Source organism: Hyalella azteca, unplaced genomic scaffold, assembly GCF_000764305.2.
Source record: "Hyalella azteca isolate HAZT.00-mixed unplaced genomic scaffold, Hazt_2.0.2 contig13897, whole genome shotgun sequence".
Lineage (NCBI taxonomy): Eukaryota > Metazoa > Arthropoda > Malacostraca > Amphipoda > Hyalellidae > Hyalella > Hyalella azteca.
This window is the reverse complement of record NW_025943802.1, coordinates 36,879-54,851: the sequence shown is the minus strand read 5'-3', so window position 1 is coordinate 54,851 and position 17,973 is coordinate 36,879. Positions and strand designations below refer to the sequence as shown.

General features: G+C 36.7%; 1 protein-coding gene across 1 annotated transcript in view; it reads right to left on the bottom strand.

Annotated features, from left to right (window-relative positions):
- The window catches only part of LOC108682554 (RYamide receptor), a 47,250-nt gene extending 32,745 nt beyond the window's left edge, over nt 1–14,505 (bottom strand). The window contains exon 1 of the mRNA XM_018171743.2: nt 13,905–14,505. Within this exon, the coding sequence (XP_018027232.2) occupies nt 13,905–14,477 (573 nt within the window). The 5' untranslated portion in view covers nt 14,478–14,505. The remainder of the gene's footprint in view (nt 1–13,904) is intronic.
- Nucleotides 14,506–17,973: the final 3,468 nt, after the last annotated feature.

Sequence of the window (17,973 nt, the reverse complement as noted above, 5' to 3'; positions counted from 1 at the left end):
TTCATATGAGCAATGCATTCATTTGATCCCTAAATGAATAAATTTACTCTCGATTGTACTTTGAAAACCTGGGGTGCAACTCACTCATTAATGGTTTTTATTTTTTGAATGGCGTTGGCAATCTATACCGAGTCATTTTTAGCCATCTATCAGCACGTTTATTGACAGAGCTGCCTCGTGAAGCCCCGCGGTCATTATTGGTTTTTTAATTTTAATGACAAAGCCTACAGGTTTTTTGTAGTCCTACTGTATTATGAGCATTGAACGTAAACATTTAATAAAATTCCATGTACAATGATAAGCTTGAATTTTTAGCCAGAATTTGGATCGGAATTATTTCACTTATAAAAATAAACACGAAGTTAATTTGATTCCTATTTATTAGATGTAATCAACCGTAAACAAGCTTCATAACGCATCAATTGCCCATTAGTGAGAATTTCTCTCATGAGAGTATAGCATGCAAGAGCAATAAATATAATTGCCTGTAATTATTGCTAACAGTTTTACATCGTGTAGACGTACATTAAAATGAGACTTCGCTGTAATTACTGAAGCATCGGTATTTAGGTTTTCTACGCATGAAAGCCAGAAGTTTAATCAAGTCAAGTTCACAAGAGCAGCCCCCCGTCGTTTCCATGGCAACCAAAAGCGAAAATGTCATTATGATATGAAAAATATGGAAGGAAGCATAGATGCTGGAACCTCCTTTTCCTTGGCTTCACTCAAGTAAACAACTTCATCTTAGGTACCCGTGCATCAACTACATTAATTTTTAAGATCGACTCTGAGACCTGTTCATAAACTCAAAAAATAAAAAAATCTTACACAAAATGCAGATTCTCGATTGACGAGTATCAGAAAATAATGGATTATAGCTTTGGCGTTTGATTCTTGTTCATTTCATAATATACGATTTCAAATATTAACTGATAAAACTTCCCTACAAATTTCATGCAATATCCTTGTAACCTCGTACGATCTACTAAATCGATGAATTTTCTACACATGCAAAGCCAATAGGTACAAATACAGCGAAATTTACCAGCGTTATGAGCACAAATTTATAATGATGAATTGTGAGTAACATGATAATATTCCGGGCCAAGTGTTGCCATACTCTTTCATGTTTCCACTACTGAGGTGAGGCACTTCCAAAAATTTATTCCGACATCAGGTCCACTGGGAAGATTCTCCGGAACCCAAAGATGAGACTGAAGGAAAAGGCATCGTTGGTCACATTTGGCCACTGACAGTGTTAAGTTGGAATCGGAATGAATGAGCTATAAGCAAAATGCTCGGATTCTCATACACCAGAGATCCATACAACAAGAGTTCGTTCACGTCAAAGCGGGTGCGAGTGTGTTCATATACAGGCATAGGCAACACGCGTTGGCTTTCTATTGGGCAGGGCCACACGCGGCACTCGTTTACGATCACCTCTGGTGTGGAATAATCTAAATGACGACTAACTATAAAGAAATCTTTGGCATCAATAAATCAGCGGCTGCACTAAACCATTTCGTCACTGGTGTGCGATCTAAAGTCTTCTAAACTTCAGTTTCTGAAGAAACATGCATGTTCAATCTTTAATTATGTAAATTTTCTTAGAAGTGCTAGTCTAAAACTAAATGATGACATTAGAAACTAACAATTTCCTCATATGTTTGCGACAATTATAGTTTATTTCTATGCTGCAACGTAGAGTTTTGGCTTGCCACGTGTCTGCAACTTTAGAACAAAGTTCAGCGTTCAGTTTTTCCCAAGACGTTCCCACTCCAATTAATTGCGAACTTGCAAGTGTACGCAAGTCTGTTGCTCTCGCTCCCCAAATCAAAGACCTGAATTTTCAGAATTAATCGAGCAAGTTGTAGGATTGATTCGAAATAGAACTTATTGAAAGTGGTTCGTAAAGTCAAATTCAAACTTGAGGCGAGAATTTCATTAAGATTTTCTAGTGCAGAAAATATGCGGGATGGTGTGCATATAGCGTTAAATTAATGATTGCGTTTATGATTAGTACCTCAAATTATCATTTGTTATTGCGATTCTTCAAGTTTTTCATGAAATGTTAACAAGAATTTATTTTTTTTATTCTTCAACCGATATTAAATTCATAATTTGAACGCCAATCACAGATAGAAATTTCAGGCTTTGCGACAAATTTCAACGTTATTAACTGTAGGACTTTACAATTCCGCAACCCTAACACTATATAAGCTGCGGAATCGTCGCAAAGTCGTTACGTAAAAAATTTAGAAGTCGTTTAGGAGGTCGCAAGCGGAAAGTTAGTGAGTCTCGTTCTTTAGAGCTCCGGGGAAAAGGGATGTTATCTCTAAACGAGAAATGCCCCTGCCGGCTGCCGATTTCTGCCCAATGCCATTGCGGCTGAAAGAGCTCCACAGCAGACGAAACCACTGGTATAAAAAAAATGAATTTTATCGCATTGGAAGCCCAAACTAGTCAAAAAATACTCTCAATAGTCTATTAAATTGCTTTTAGAACTTGTCACTAGCTTCCGGGATTCTAATCTTGACGCTTTTTAATCAATTCATCACGGAGCGAGGCCGACCAAAGTTCATCCTTGACCAAAACTTTTAAGCAGAACTTTTTCAGGTCAAGTTCGTGGTAACTTTTATAAGAAGGCTTTGCTACCACCACTACTAATTGATTGGCTTTAATTGAATGATTTATTTGAAAAAAAATGCAACGAAATGGCCTTTAAATAACCGTAATCGACGTTGAATAAAGGCTAAAAAAAGCGCAAGCTCCAATTTTTCTAAAATCTTTATCTTATTCGTGGCTGGAAGAATAATGTTCACTTCAATAGCGAATTAGATGGATGTTATTAATCATTGAGCATCGTTCATTAACTCGTAAATTCACTTTTTCCATTTCGATTTAAGTTTATGTTTATGCGCTATATGTCCGTCCAATGAAGGAGTGAATTGGAAATAAAGCAGAGGTAACTTAAAATTACACCAGAAAGATAGATGAATGAGGATTTAAAGAAATAGCGATATAATTTTTACCTTTATTTGCGTCATTTTGTCACTAACAGTTTGGCCCGACTTAAAAATGTATCAATTCTACGTCCGCTCTCTACATATGTGCTGTGAGTAAGAAAGTTTTCACAGTTTGGACTCTAGTGCCCATTTATTTTATATCATAATTATATGAATGTATATTGAATCATGACCGAATACGTTAAAATTAAAATTCAAGTTTCCAACAATACCGTGGCTGATGTTCAGCACTGATATTGCCCGCACAAACAAAGTTGAAAAGAGTCAAACAAACCACAGTATAAATTGTGAAAAATGAACAATGCCAAGCGACCAGCGCCCACAGCCCCATATGCATTACAGTCTGCGTATAAATATCTACAAAGATATTTAAAGCTAATTTCGCGGTCCTATTTACAGTAATAGAGTCAGGGCTCGCACAAACATCTTGGAGCTGTTAGTAAACACAGATAATACGCTTTTTGTCAGTAACAATAAACGAAACAATAATGTTTTAAAATATCTGCTAAAACTATGATTGCTTGGAACTTATTCTTCTCTATTTTATTGAAGTTGATTATAAACTTCATACACCTTTGCAAATTAATTAAGATAGCAAGATCCAGTGTAGAAACATCCAATTAGGCAATCGCATCCAATCTCAATTTCACTGTCAATCGACTAACGGATGTGATTAGATAATATAACTGTGTGAAAGCTCACATTACAAATTCTCGCCTTCACTCCGGCCATATCTAGCTTTAATTCAACCTCATTACTTGACAATCAAGATGGCAGCTCGTCAGAAATAGCTCGATAGATAAGTGACAGCAGATACCACCCTACGAGCTCTTTCATTAAGTGACTACGGTAAACAGTCAAGCGGCGAATGCCTCTTACTTTGATTGAACCTTAACAATAGGTAAAAACTGACCTCAATCATTTTTATTGCGACGAACGTCGTACATTTCAGGCCCTCAGTGCTGCAGAGCTGGTGATGCATATGAACAGCTCGATGCTCTTTACAAATAATTCCGTTTTCCTTTATTCCAAACGCCAATATTTTGCAGTTGATGAGAAACTCTAGTGAGGTCCTGGTTTTTATTTGGGGAACTACAATCGAAAGAATAGCGTGAAAATTTCGCTCACTACTTGCTACAGTCTTGAAACTGATGTTTCATGCCTTACGATGTCATAAAACCTTTCACGAAACCTAACTATACAACACGAAATAAATAAACGAATATTTTGATAAATTTTAATTGCCTACTGTATGCATGAATATTTTGTTAACGGGGTGATAGTGTTTACAATCCATTGCCCATTTTAATAACCCACAACTGAATTTTTTCGCGAATTGTCTTTAATAATCTGACTTTTAGTAAATTGTTTAGAATATTTTGAGCGTTGATCTTATTTCTTTCTGTATTTGATATCTTGGCTACTGCCGTGTGAAAACTGTGTTAGAGTTGAGCTTATGATTTTGCTCGGATATTCCGGATTTAAGCAAGGTCAGCAACTAGGAGTTGGGATGAACCCTTTATTGTCTCAGTCTTAACCACATTTACTGTATTCGCTTGTAGAAGCAAAGAATTGACGAAATTAAGTACAAAATATAAACGTTCTGTGTGCAAGACTGAGATAACCGCATATTACATTCCAACTAATTTTAAATAAATTTAAAATGAATTTTATTCATCTTGATTGCAATCTGGAGGAGCTTATTCAGAGTCGTGAATTAAGGTCGAGATTCATTGAATCAAGCCAAGGTCGCGTGTCATTTAATGTGACGCGCGTCTTTGAATGGGATGGTCATGACGTTTATTACATTAGTCTGATGATCTGAACTGAAGTTATTCAGAAGTTAAATTAGAGCTTTCGAGACGTAAGTTCATTTCGCTGGACAATCTTCGAATTTTCCTCAAACAGTGAGTGTCAGTTATTCTACCTTCGCTCTCTACATATGTGCTATGAGTAAGAAAGTGTTCGCGGTTTGGACTTTAGTGCCCATTCATTTTATATGAATGTATTTTGAATCATGACCGATTGCGTTGAAATTGAAATTCAAGTTTCCAACAATACCGTCGCTGATATTCAACACTGATATTGCCCGCACAAACTAAGTTGAAAAAAGTCAAACAAACCACAGTAAAAATTGTGAAAAATGAACAATGCCAAGCGACCAGCACCTACAGCCCCATGCATTACAGTCTGCGTATAAATATCTCCAAAGATATTTGAAACTAATTTCGCTGTCCTATTTACAGTAGGAGAGTCAGGGCTCGCACAAACATCTTGGAACTGTTAGTAAACACAGATAATAAGACGCTTTTTGTCACTAACAATAAACGAAACAATAATGTTTTAAATAGCAGCTAAAACTGAGATTGCTTAGAATTTATTCTTCTCTATTTTATCGAAGTTGATTATAAACTTCTTGAACCTTTGCAAATTAATTAAGATAGCAAGATCCAGTGTAGAAACATCCAATTAGACAATCGCATCCAATCTCAATTTCACTGTCAATCGACTAACGGATGTGATTAGATAATATAAAAGTGTAAACGTTCACATTACACATTTTCGCCTTCACTACGGCCATATCTAGCTTTAATTCAGTCTCATAACTTGACAATCAAGATGACAGCTCATCAGAAATAGATCGATATAGATAAGTGACAGCAGGGACCGCCCTACGAGCTCTTTCTTTAAGTGACTGTGGTAAACAGTCAGGCGGCGAACAGCTCTTACTCTGATTGAACCTTAACAATAGGTAAAAACTGACCTCAATCATTTTAATTGCAACGAACATCGTACATTTTATGCCCTCAGTGCTGCAGAGCTGGTGATGCAGAAGAACAGCTCGATGTTCATTGCAAATAATTTCATATTCATTTATTCCAATTGCCACTATTTTTCAGTTGATGAGGAACGCTCGTGAGGTTCTGGTACTTATTACGGACTACAATCGAAATAACATGCGTTTAAAATTTATCTTTTTAAAGACAACACTTCTAAAGAATCCAGTGTCACCAATGTTACACATGTACAATAAATTTCTAATTTTATTATCAAATATTAAAAAATATAACTCAGTACTCACTGCAGTGAGTGACAGAGAGCGCATTTTCTCGTCGATGAAAACGTGAAGTCACGGATGGACAGACAGACGGACATGGCGAGCACAATAGTGCATTTTTTCCATAAATGAGAAAATGCGCTAAAAAGTAATTTTATAATTTTACTTAGGAAATTAATTTTTTTTTATTTTCCAAAATTATTTTATCTGTCAAATGATACATGCTTTGTCTCCGACTTTACGCAAGTGCGCAAAATTTCAGATCGATTGGACAGTGAGAAGTGTGTCAAATATCGATTATAAGTTATGTAGCAGACAAATTTTTTCAAATTTTTTAATATCAAAAATAAGATTTTTTACATTTTCAAAATTATTTATTCTGTCAATTGATTCATGCATTGTCTCCAACTTTACGCAAGTGTGCGAAATTTCAGATCGATTGGACAGGCAGAAGTGTGTTAAATGTCGATTATAAGATTTGTAGGAGACAGACAAACAAACAAGAACTGAAGGTAAAGAGAAGTGTTGTAAAAATAGCGTGAGAGTATCGCTCTCTACTTGCTATATACAGTCTTGAAACTGATGTTTTATGCCTAACGGTGCCATAAAACCTTTCGCGAAACCTAACTATCTAAAACGAAGTAAATCAGTCACTTATCAGTCAACTGAATATTTTGATAANCGGCCGTGCATGGAGACATCAATTATTGACATCAATTATTGTGGCGCCAGTAAAAGTGGCGCTGAGTTCAATAGTGTGGGGCTTGTGATGCTTGTGAACGGCAGTGGCATGGTTTCGTTGACGCCAGCTAGAGGAAGGCCATGACGATCAAGAGGACAATTTTACTTTGACACGCAAGCTAAAACTGCGCGGTATGCACGGTTGTGTTACGCCGCACTCTCGCTAAACATAGACGAAACGAAATATTTTTGGGTCGGATTGACGATATGGAACGAATCATTACATCGCCTTGCATTTTGCAACACTGTATTAGTGTTGCAAAATGCAGCACACTTATATTAATTCTTCTGTATTTTGCAACAAAGTCATTAGAATTAATATAAGATTATTGTTAAACTTAGTAGTGTTTAGCAATGTATTGTTTCGCACTGTCTCATCAATTATGTCATTAAAACTTGAATTCGCAGGAAATTCGCTCGCTTAATAAATTTTCTTTCACGTTGTGTGTTGTGGCTGGAGTAATTTTGAAGCAATTAATGCTCTAGCAATATCCCTCGAAAAATTAAAAAGCCCTCAATTACAATTCAGTTTTAAAATGTAAGCGAAAATTGGCAATTAAAGTTTGTTCTCTCTCATGAGCTTAAAAATGTGAGATTTGCAGAACTTTCCACTAACTTATTAGCACGTGGCTGAGTTCAAAGCACGTTGTTATCCTCCTGCGCTTGTTATTATATTCAATTAAACGTGAGCTTAATTGCGCGCCTAATTACTCTATTGCGCTTGCTTATTAGAGGAAACAAACCTCGTGTCATGGCGTAGCAATAACCTGGAGATAGTTTCAGGCGACAACCAAAGTACATCATATTTTGGTCAATTAATGTAACACGCAGCGAGGGGTATTTTACTAAATTTATGGTCGGTTTATAGGCAATTTGTCGCCAGTTTCTAATTAAATGAGTGTAAATTGTAAGCAACTCAATATTCTCAGTTTTATTCGAAATGTTTAAAAAAGGGGGTCTTCTGAGAACCGTGCTCATATAGTATATAAGAAGATCGTTTAGTAACTTTAGTTGATAAAAATTCCTCATTTCTTATTATTACAAAAAACAGAAATAATTATTTTTTTGCTTGCATTACCGTTTAGTCTACCCAACGTTATTTCCCATGATTTTTTCAGCTAAAACAATTCTAGTGGTACAGGCTAATTACAGCAACATTTGTCTTACCTTGTTTAAAGTACTCAGGCAATCCGAAGATCATTATGTTCACATTACGAAGGAAACTAAACGCAATTCTGTAATAGTCTCACGACTAAAGTTCCAGCAGTTTCTTCGGCATATTGTTGCTCATATGTATGTTCCTTAATAAGAAGACCCGTAACTTTTACAGTGCCCTGGTGATTTTCTCCCAGAGGATTCTCGAGGGCCATTTCCGGCCGGGCTATTCTATTTTACCTGACGGGGATAAAAGCCGAAGAATGGTTAGAGGCGATTTACTCGTCCACTTGAAAGCCTTCTTAGTCGTAGGCTTTATGACAAACTTCTCGTCAAGGCACTAGATCCAAAATACACTTTGTCGCCGCGTAAGATCTGATAACTTTTTGATTATCAAACCTTTTTCCGACATAAACTTCAAGGATATATTCGTCGTGCTGCGACATGAGATGTATTTTGCTGTCATAAAATATTCTAAAATATTTTTCGTTTCTATGTTAGGTTCAATAAACTTTTCGTTCTGTTGTTAGCTCCTCTCGAGGTACCATGGATACTTTTCAGACACTTCCTTCTCGATAAATTTATTTTGCTTTGCAACAACAAGGAAGCTAGGCTTTATTTAGCATGTACATAGTACGGAGTTGAAAAGAAAGTCTTCCTGTCTGACTGAAAGCTTTTCAGGAGCATGGCTCATTCCAGGAAATATTTACAAGCAACTAACAACATATAACTGGATTCAAGAGCCTCAAATTTTTAGTTTTTTTTTACAGTTGAGATCATCCGCAGTTGTTACACATTATATAAATTTATTAATATATATAAATCATGTAAACTGAGGCGAAACACCGATTATTTTTAGATTCACTGTCTGTGAAAAGCTAGACATAGCGAATCAAAAATAAATATTTCCCCGAGGCCATTGTTTTTTTTTTAATCCATTTAATCCATAAAAAATCCATTGACCATTGTTAATTTTTGAATGTTCTCATGTATGAACACAGCTTTAATTATGTCTGCACGGGCCACGGACTACCGGGCATGCAAATGTCTTCACGTGGGTTTGAAGCATGTTAATATGTGAGTGACGATAAATTATGAATATTAGAGAATAGAGAATATTAGACGATGAAGTTAATTAGATGCTGAAGTTGCAGGTCCTACAATATTTGGGCTAGTTTCTTAGTGACAGGGCTTATAATCGTTGAATTACTCTATTGCGAAAAAGATACTCTTAACTAATAATTAATTTGATAATAATTAGCATTACGATTAAAATGTATTATTGACTTTCTGATATGCAATATGTTTATTTAGGTACGTAATTACTCCTCGAAAACCAATATTTACTAAGAAATAATTTTATCTAAATACCATAAGTTATTTACTTAAGGACTGAGCTCCTATATAGCCCTGATTTCTGGGATTTATCAGTGCGCTAACGTCGCGCTGAAACTTCTCAAGCAGTGAAATTCTATTTACTGCTCTTCGAAGCAGCAAGATTCTAATTATTGTTCTTTGAAGCAGGAATCTTTCATTTGCAGTTTCTTATTGATTTTCATTTGCCNTGCTTTGGCACTTGGCATGGTCACATAAAGTGCTTGGCTTGATCATATTCAAGGGCCGTGACAATTATGAATTTTTGTCATTAAAAATATGATTTCTTCCGACCGTCTTCTGCGACAAGCAATTACTATTTATGGTATAAATTCCCGAGTCTTCGCACTAGTTCCTGAAATTAGTTGATATTATAGGAACAGTAGCACTGCAGACTGCGATTGGGATATTTTTTTGTTGATAATTTGGTAATAGTAACACTGCTGACAATGATTGCGACGACTAAGCGTTTCACGGCAGAGTTGATATTTTAGTAATAGCAGCACTACAGACAATGATTATTACAACTAAGCGTTACATGCTGTGTTAATATTTTAGTAATAGCAGCACTACAGGCAATGATTATGACGACTAAGCGTTACTTTTCCGACGTCTTGACGTGACCAGCAGTTAGCGGCACCTCATCAAAGCCATGAGGCACTCAAGCCTGCGTGGCCGGCGCACTTTGGCCAGCTTTGCTATCACGCACAACCACAGCCGCGGTCCGACCATCATTTGCCCAGGTGCTCTTTATATCAAATTAATTGTGGCACGAAAATCAATGAATCCATGAGCCGAGAGGAGAGGTCTAGTGCAGATCCATGGACCATTTGAGGATCAAAATTATATCCTGAAAGTTTGCATGAAAAGAGAAAAGTATGAAAAGGTTTTTATATTTCAAAAGGGAGAGTATTTAAAACGATTTGAAGTTTTAAATGTCTAGATAATGTTTTAGTTTGCTTCAAAGAATACCTGTTTATGAAGCAACGCAAAAAAACTCTGGATCATCAATCTTGCCAAATTCACAATAAAAAATTCAAACTCCGCTCATTAAAATTGCCGACTTTCATTCATAATCTAATAGAAATACACAATTTTGAATTCAGAAAAGGCCAGAGGATGAAAGTCTATACGTGGCACTGCCAAGAATCTTTCATAACATGTATCAAAATCATTGTCTCACTCCAACTCCATAAATACATTTCATACGTTCTTGAAATTCAGGTTCATGAATTACTTTATCACTCTTCATGGTATCTGAACAACAATAGTCAGATTGTACTTAAAGGCGTGTTCTTAATAAATTGCACTCATATGTCACGTGTGATCAATAACATTTTTTGAAGCGACTGGCTCTCTCTCTCTGTCAGACACTCATCAACCTTCACAAAATGAGCATTGATGTGTTGGTCTATGGCCGTTGGTGGAGAGTGCAAGAAGCGCGCGCATCGTATTTGCCCTACAGATATCAAAAGACGCACACAAAACGGTTATGGTTCGAAAAGATTCCATTGTGTGACGGCACTGAGTACACCATCACAACCAATTCCATATCTCTCGTAAGGGATGTTTATGAGTCGCCTTCTTTGTGAGTCTCCCCAGAGAGATATCGGCTGGAGGCTCAATCTTAGAGTCCTGCTTACCCGACTAGTTTGGCCCGACTTGAAAAATGTATCAATTCAACGTCCGCTCTTTACATATGTGCTGTGAGTAAGAAAGTTTTCACAGTTTGGACTCTAGTGCCCATTCATTTTATATGAATGTATATTGAATCATGACCGATTACGTTAAAATTGAAATTCAAATTTCCAACAATTCCGTCGCTGATGTTCAGCACTGATATTGCCCGCAAAAACTAGGTTGAAAAGAGTCAAATAAACCATAGTGAAAATTATGAAAAATTAACAATGCCCAGCGGCCAGCACTTACCGCCCCATATGCATTACAGTCTGCGTATAAATATCTACAAAGATATTTAAAGCTAATTTCGCGGTCTTATTTACAGTAGGAGTGTCAGGCTCGCACAAACATCTTGCAGCTGTTAGTAAACACAGATAACAAGACGCTTTTTGTCAGTAACAATAAACGAAACAATAATGTTTTAAAATATCTGCTAAGAATAATATTGCAAGGATCTTCTTCTCTATTTTATCGAGGTTTGATTATAAACTTCATATGCAAGTTATGCCTTTGCAAATTAATTAAGATAGCAAGATCCAGTGTAGAAACATCCAATTAGGCAATCGCATCCAATTTTAATTTCTCTGCCAATCGACTAAAGGATGTGATTAGATAATATAACTGTGTGAAAGTTCACATTACACAATAAACGAAACAATAATGTTTTAAATAGCTGCTAAAAATATTATTGCTGGGAACTTCTTCTCTATACTTCTCTATTTTATTGAGGTTTGATTATAAACTTCATATGCAAGTTATGCCTTTGCAAATTAATTAAGATAGCAAAATCCAGTGTAGAAACATCCAATTAGGCAATCGCATCCAATTTTAATTTCTCTGCCAATCGACTAAAGGATGTGATTAGATAATATAAAAGTGTAAACGTTCACATTACACATTTTCGCCTTCACTCCGGCCATATCTAGCTTTAATTATTCAGCCTCATAACTTGACAATCAAGATGGCAGCTCGTCAGAAATAGCTCGATAGATAAGTGACAGCAGGGACTACCCTACGAGCTCTTTCATTAAGTGACTGCGGTAAACAGTCAAGCGGAGAACAGCTCTTACTTTGATTGAACCTTAACAATAGGTAAAAACTGACCTCAATCATTTTAATTGCGACGAACGTCGTATATTTTATGCCCTCAGTGCTGCAGAGCTGGTGATGCAGAAGAACAGCTCAATGCTCATTGCAAATAATTTCATATTCATTTATTGCAATTGTCACTATTTTTCAGTTGATGAGGAACGCTCGTGAGGTTCTGGTACTTATTACGGAATACAATCTAAATAATATGCGTTTAAAATTTACTTTTTAAAGACAACACTTCTAAAGAATCCAGTGTCACCAATGTTACACATGTGCAATAAATTTCTAATTTTATTATCAAATATTACAAAATATAACTCGGTACTCACTGCAGTGAGTGACAGAGAGCGCATTTTCTCATCGATGAGAACGTGAAGTCACGGATGGACAGACAGACGGACAGACGGACGGACAGACGGACATGGCGAGCACATAAGTGCATTTTTTCCATAAATGAGAAAATGCACTAAAAAGTAATTTTTAATTTTATTTATGAAATTATTTTTTTTCCAAAATTATTTTATTTGTCAATTTATTCATGCATTGTCTCCAACTTTGCGCAAGTGTGCAAAATTTCAGATCGATTGGACAGGCAGAAGTGTGTTAAATATCGATTATAAGACTTGCAGCAGACAGACAAACAAACAAGAACTGAAGTTAAAAGAGAAGTGTTGTAAAAATAGCGTGAGTGTATCGCTCTCTACTTGCTATATACAGTCTTGAAACTGATGTTTTATGCCTAACGGTCCCATAAAACCTTTCACAAAACCTAACTATCTAAAACGAAGTAAATCAGTCACTTATCAGTCAACTGAATATTTTGATAAATTTTTATTGCCTACTCCGTGCAGGAATATTTGTTAACGGGAAGATAGTGTTTATAAGCCGTGGGCCATTTTAACAACCCACGCTTAAGTTTTTCTCGAACTGCCTATAATAATCTGAATGTTAGTAGGTTGTTTAGAATGTTTTGAGCTTTGATCTATTTCTTTCTGCATCCGATATCTTGGTTACTACCGTGTGAATACTGCATTAGAGTTGAGCTTTTGATTTTGCTCAGATATTCCAGATTTATGCAAGTCATTAACTAGGAGTTGGGATGAACCCTATATTATTTCGGTGGTAACCACATTTACTGTATTCCTTTGCCGCACCAAAAAATTAACAAAACGAAATACAAAATGGAAACTGTCTGAGTGCATGACTGAGATAATCTCATATTCAATCCCAACTATCTTTAAAAAAATTTAAAATGCATTTTATTCATCTTGATTGAGATCTGGAGGGGCTTATTCAGAGTCATGAATTAAGGTCGAGATTCACTGAATCAAGCCCAGGTCGCGTGTCATTTAATGTGACGCGCATCTTTCAATAGGATGACCATGACGTTCATTACATCAGAGCTGAAGTTATTCAGAAGTTAAATTAGAGCTTGCGAGACGTGATTTCGCTAGATAAACTTTAAATTTTCCTCAAACAGTGAGTGTCAGTTAGTCCGTTGGCAATGTGATTCAAAATTAGTTTGGATTTTGATCCCTAATCATTTATGAATTTCAATAATGTTATTGTGAGTTAATATATTTCAGTAATTGGCTGTTGACCAAGTCTACGTGTTCGCGTGTAGGTGATTGTATTGAAATTACAGCACTAAAAGTTTCTGTTTTAAGATATGCTGTTTATATTTTTTCAATTATATTTTTTGTGCCACATGTGCATTAGACGTATTAAATTTAATTATACTTTATCATCAATAAATAGTTGAAAAGTGGCGAGCTCACCTGGAGGTAGTTGAGGACGACGCACATGGCCGCTCCGAAGGGCCAGTACTGCAGGATGATGGTGGTGGCGAAGGTGAAGGGTATGCAAAATATTGCCATCAGCAAGTCCCCAACGGCAAGGTTCAGGATGAAGTAATTGGTCACGGTTCTCATTTTGGCTGTTCCACCGACAACGAAGACCACAAGCGTGTTGCCGATTACAGCGGCCACTAGCACGGCTACGTAGAGGCAGAAGACGACCACGTTGAAGATGGTGCTGGAAGGATGCTGGCAAATCCCTTGCCGCCAAAGCTCTTTGACTTGTGGCTCTTGTAACGGCGAGCATTTGTCGCATGCAAAATTCAACATGTCACTTAAATTCGGGGTTTTTATTTGGCCACTACACGAAAAGTCCTCAAGACTGATATTTTCAAATGAAGATGTGAAAGAGTAGTTGAAGCTGACTGTGGGTGTGGGGCTGGTGTGGTTCCAGCGTTGCATATTGCACGAATTTAAGGTTGCTGTTGCTATCCTGCTAGCGTTGCAACTCAGCTGATGCCATCTCATGTAACGAATATCTTCAAGACTCTCCATGTCGGCAATTAGTAGAACGATCGTCAAATTCGACAAATAGTCAAAAGGAAAGTAACCTTGTGAGCTTTAACATTGCAATTGCAACCTCCACTCCCAAAATTGTAGTAAAAATTTTTATTTTAAGAGAAGTGTCTGATTGGAGAGATCGGAAGTCTTTTGCTTGTGAATGTCATTTTTCACTCGAAAGTCTGAAAGTCCCTCGAAAGCTGAAACCAATTCACTTTTCTTCCAGAATCTGTCAATTGAAGGACATGAATTTTTCACTGGGAACTGCGGAATGGATTTTATTGGCGTGAAAAATGTACATAGAAAATTTTCATCAGATATGCCAGAAAATTATCTTGTGGTCGGACAGCTCTAACCGAGGTACTTTTTCTCATTAACAGAGGTTTTACCCCGAAAAAAGTACTTTCATCGTTCGTGTGTTGCATGAAAGATTTTCGAAACACATCATTTGTAACCGATACGATGAAATTGGTATGGTGGAGCACGTTCTAATGTGAAATATATTGCAAGCCAAGTGAATTCTACCTTAGTTACATTTTTTAGCTCACTATTTCGAATTTGAAGATTCTGTTGAAAAAGTGTCTCTCGACCCATGTTGAAAGGAATGACACGAAATTTATAAAATTAACCCTCATGTATTGTTTAAAGTAAAATTACCACCGTTAAAATTAAAAAGAAACGTGTTCAGTATTGAACAGATATTTATCTGCTTATATTGCCCTGCTGGCAGCACTTTAAACTTACCTGGAAATTTGAAAATAGCGCTTGTGGTCTATTTTCTAGTTACAGACCAAAAAGTGGTGAAAACGTAGCAGCAATTACGCCAGATCATCCTTTGCTAAATCCCACACAAGGTAGGGGAGTCGTTTGTAACTTATAAATGATGTGCAAAGAGACTTGTTTTACATCATGTTGATAATTGAGCATTACGTTTCATAACACCAGCTATTGCTTTATTCCTGTTTTATAGAAAACTTTGTTTTTTAAACTTCGGCTTTTAAAAAATACGCTGTTTGAATCTCTTTTAAATTAACTTATGGTTACAAACTGAAATGAATCCAGAAGTAAGTCATGTCATTCAAACTAATAGCTTAGGCAGTATAGCTTAACGATTCAATGATTCAGCGATCGGAAAATTGTTACCCATAAAAATTTATGTAATTCTACTGTCTTAGACAGTATGAAAATGACTGGCATGAAAATGATATAATTAATACACTTAAAAGTCAATATTGCATCTCGGTTGACGCGCGTGTCGCAAACATGATTTGTAATCGCTAGCGTGCTTTTGAGTCACTTTACGTTCAAACGCCACTGCATGCATTATAGCATTTGAGAATCAATCACTTGGTTTAATCACTGATGATAGGAGATTGCAATGATAGATTAGAGCAGTGACCCTGAGCTATTGGTTCATGCGACGATGAGCAGGAGTGCAGGCAAGGCATAATTTGCTGTCGATGCACCGAGCACAAGCTTTCGTTTTCAGCTCCCCTTCAAACCACAGTCTCGAGCTTGATTTCCTGCACGCATGGTTGAGATCAACAAAAATTATCTGTTTTCATTCAAGTGTCTGATGAATCATCCACATTACAATGAATCTAAGGAATAAATTCAAAGATTAACGAAAAATCGATGATGTACAAGAATGGCACTGCATCAAGTTTCGGAACGACTGCAAAATATTACAAACAAACTTCTATTCACTCGGCTGTATATTTTCAAGAATGTTCCTTCTATAGCCATGCTGGATCTAAAAAGTACGTAGTATTGGCGAATGGATGGGTGATAATCTCGGAATTTGCGATGGAGAGCAAAGGGTTCAATTACCCCCGAATGGCGGCCGTGCATGGAGACATCAATTATTGACATCAATTATTGTGGCGCCAGTAAAAAGTGGCGCTGAGTTCAATATTGTGGGGCTTGTGATGCTCGTGAACGGCCGTGGCATGGTTCCGGTGACGCAAGCTAGAGGAAGCGCAAGAGATCGAGTGACGACTGCTACTGAGTGACGATAATCCGTTGATCGTTGTTAATTTTTGAGAGTACTCATGTATGAACACAGCTTTAATTACATCTGCAGTCTGCACGAGCCACGGACTACCGGACATGCAAATGTTTTCACGTGGGTTTGAAGCACGTTAACATCTGAGTGACGATAAATTATGATATTATAATTATCGGCTATACATATTATTGTTCAAGAGGACAATATTTTACTTCGACACTCAAGCTAAAACTGCGCGGTATGCACGGTTGTGTTGCGCCGCACTCTCGCTAAACATAGACGAAACGAAACATTCTTGGGTGGGATTGACGAGATGGAACGAATCATTACATCGCCTTAGATTTTGCAACACTGTATCATAACTCATTAGAATTAATGTATGATTGTTATTAAACTTAGTAGTGTTTAGCAATGTATTATTTCGCACTGTCTCGTCAATTATGCCATTAAAACTTGAATTCGCAGAAAATTCGCTCCCTTAATAAATTTTCTTTCACGTTGTATATTATGGCTGGAGTAATTTTGAAGCAATAAATGCTCTAGCAATATCCCTCGAAAAATTAAAAAGCCTTCAATTACAATTCAGTTTTAAAATGTAAGCGAAAATTGGCAATTAAAGTTTGTTCTCTCTCATGAGCTTAAAAATGTGAGATTTGCAGAACTTCCCACTAACTTATTAGCACGTGGCTGAGTTCAAAGCACGTTGTTATCCTCCTGCGCTTGTTATTATATTCAATTAAACGTGAGATTAATTGCGCGTATAATTACTCTATTGCGCTTGCTTATTGGAGGAAACAAACCTCGTGTCATGGCAGGGCAATAACCTGGAGGCGACAACCAAAGTACTCTCAGGCATCAGTACTCTCAGGCGACAACCAAAGTACATCATATTTTAGTCAATTAATATAACACGCAGCGAGGGGTATTTTATTAAACTTATGGTCAGTTTATCGGCAATTTGTCGCCAGTTTTCTAATTAAATGTGCGTAAATTGTAAGCAACTCCAATCGCGCTATAATAACCTCATTCTTATTTGAAATGTTTAAAAGAAGCCATTATTTCTTGTTATTTAAAAAAAAAACAGAAATAATTAGTTTCTGGTTATATTACCGAATAGTCTACCCAACGAAATTTCCCGTGATTTTTTACAGTTAATAAAATTCTAGTGGCACACGCTAATTGCAGCAACATTTGTCTTACCTTGTTTAAAGTACTCAAGCAATCCGAAGATCATTCTGTTCACATTATGAGGGAAACTAAACGCATTTTTTTAATAGTCTAACAACTTAAGTTCCAGCAGTTTCTTCCGCATATTGTTGCTCATATGTATGTTCCTTAATAAGAAGACCCGTAACTTTGACAGTGCCCTGGTGATTTTCTCCCAGAGGATTCTCGAGGGCCATTTCCGGCCGGGCTATTCTATTTTACCTGACGGGGATAAAAGCCCAAGAATGGTTAGAGGCGATTTACTCGTCCACTTGA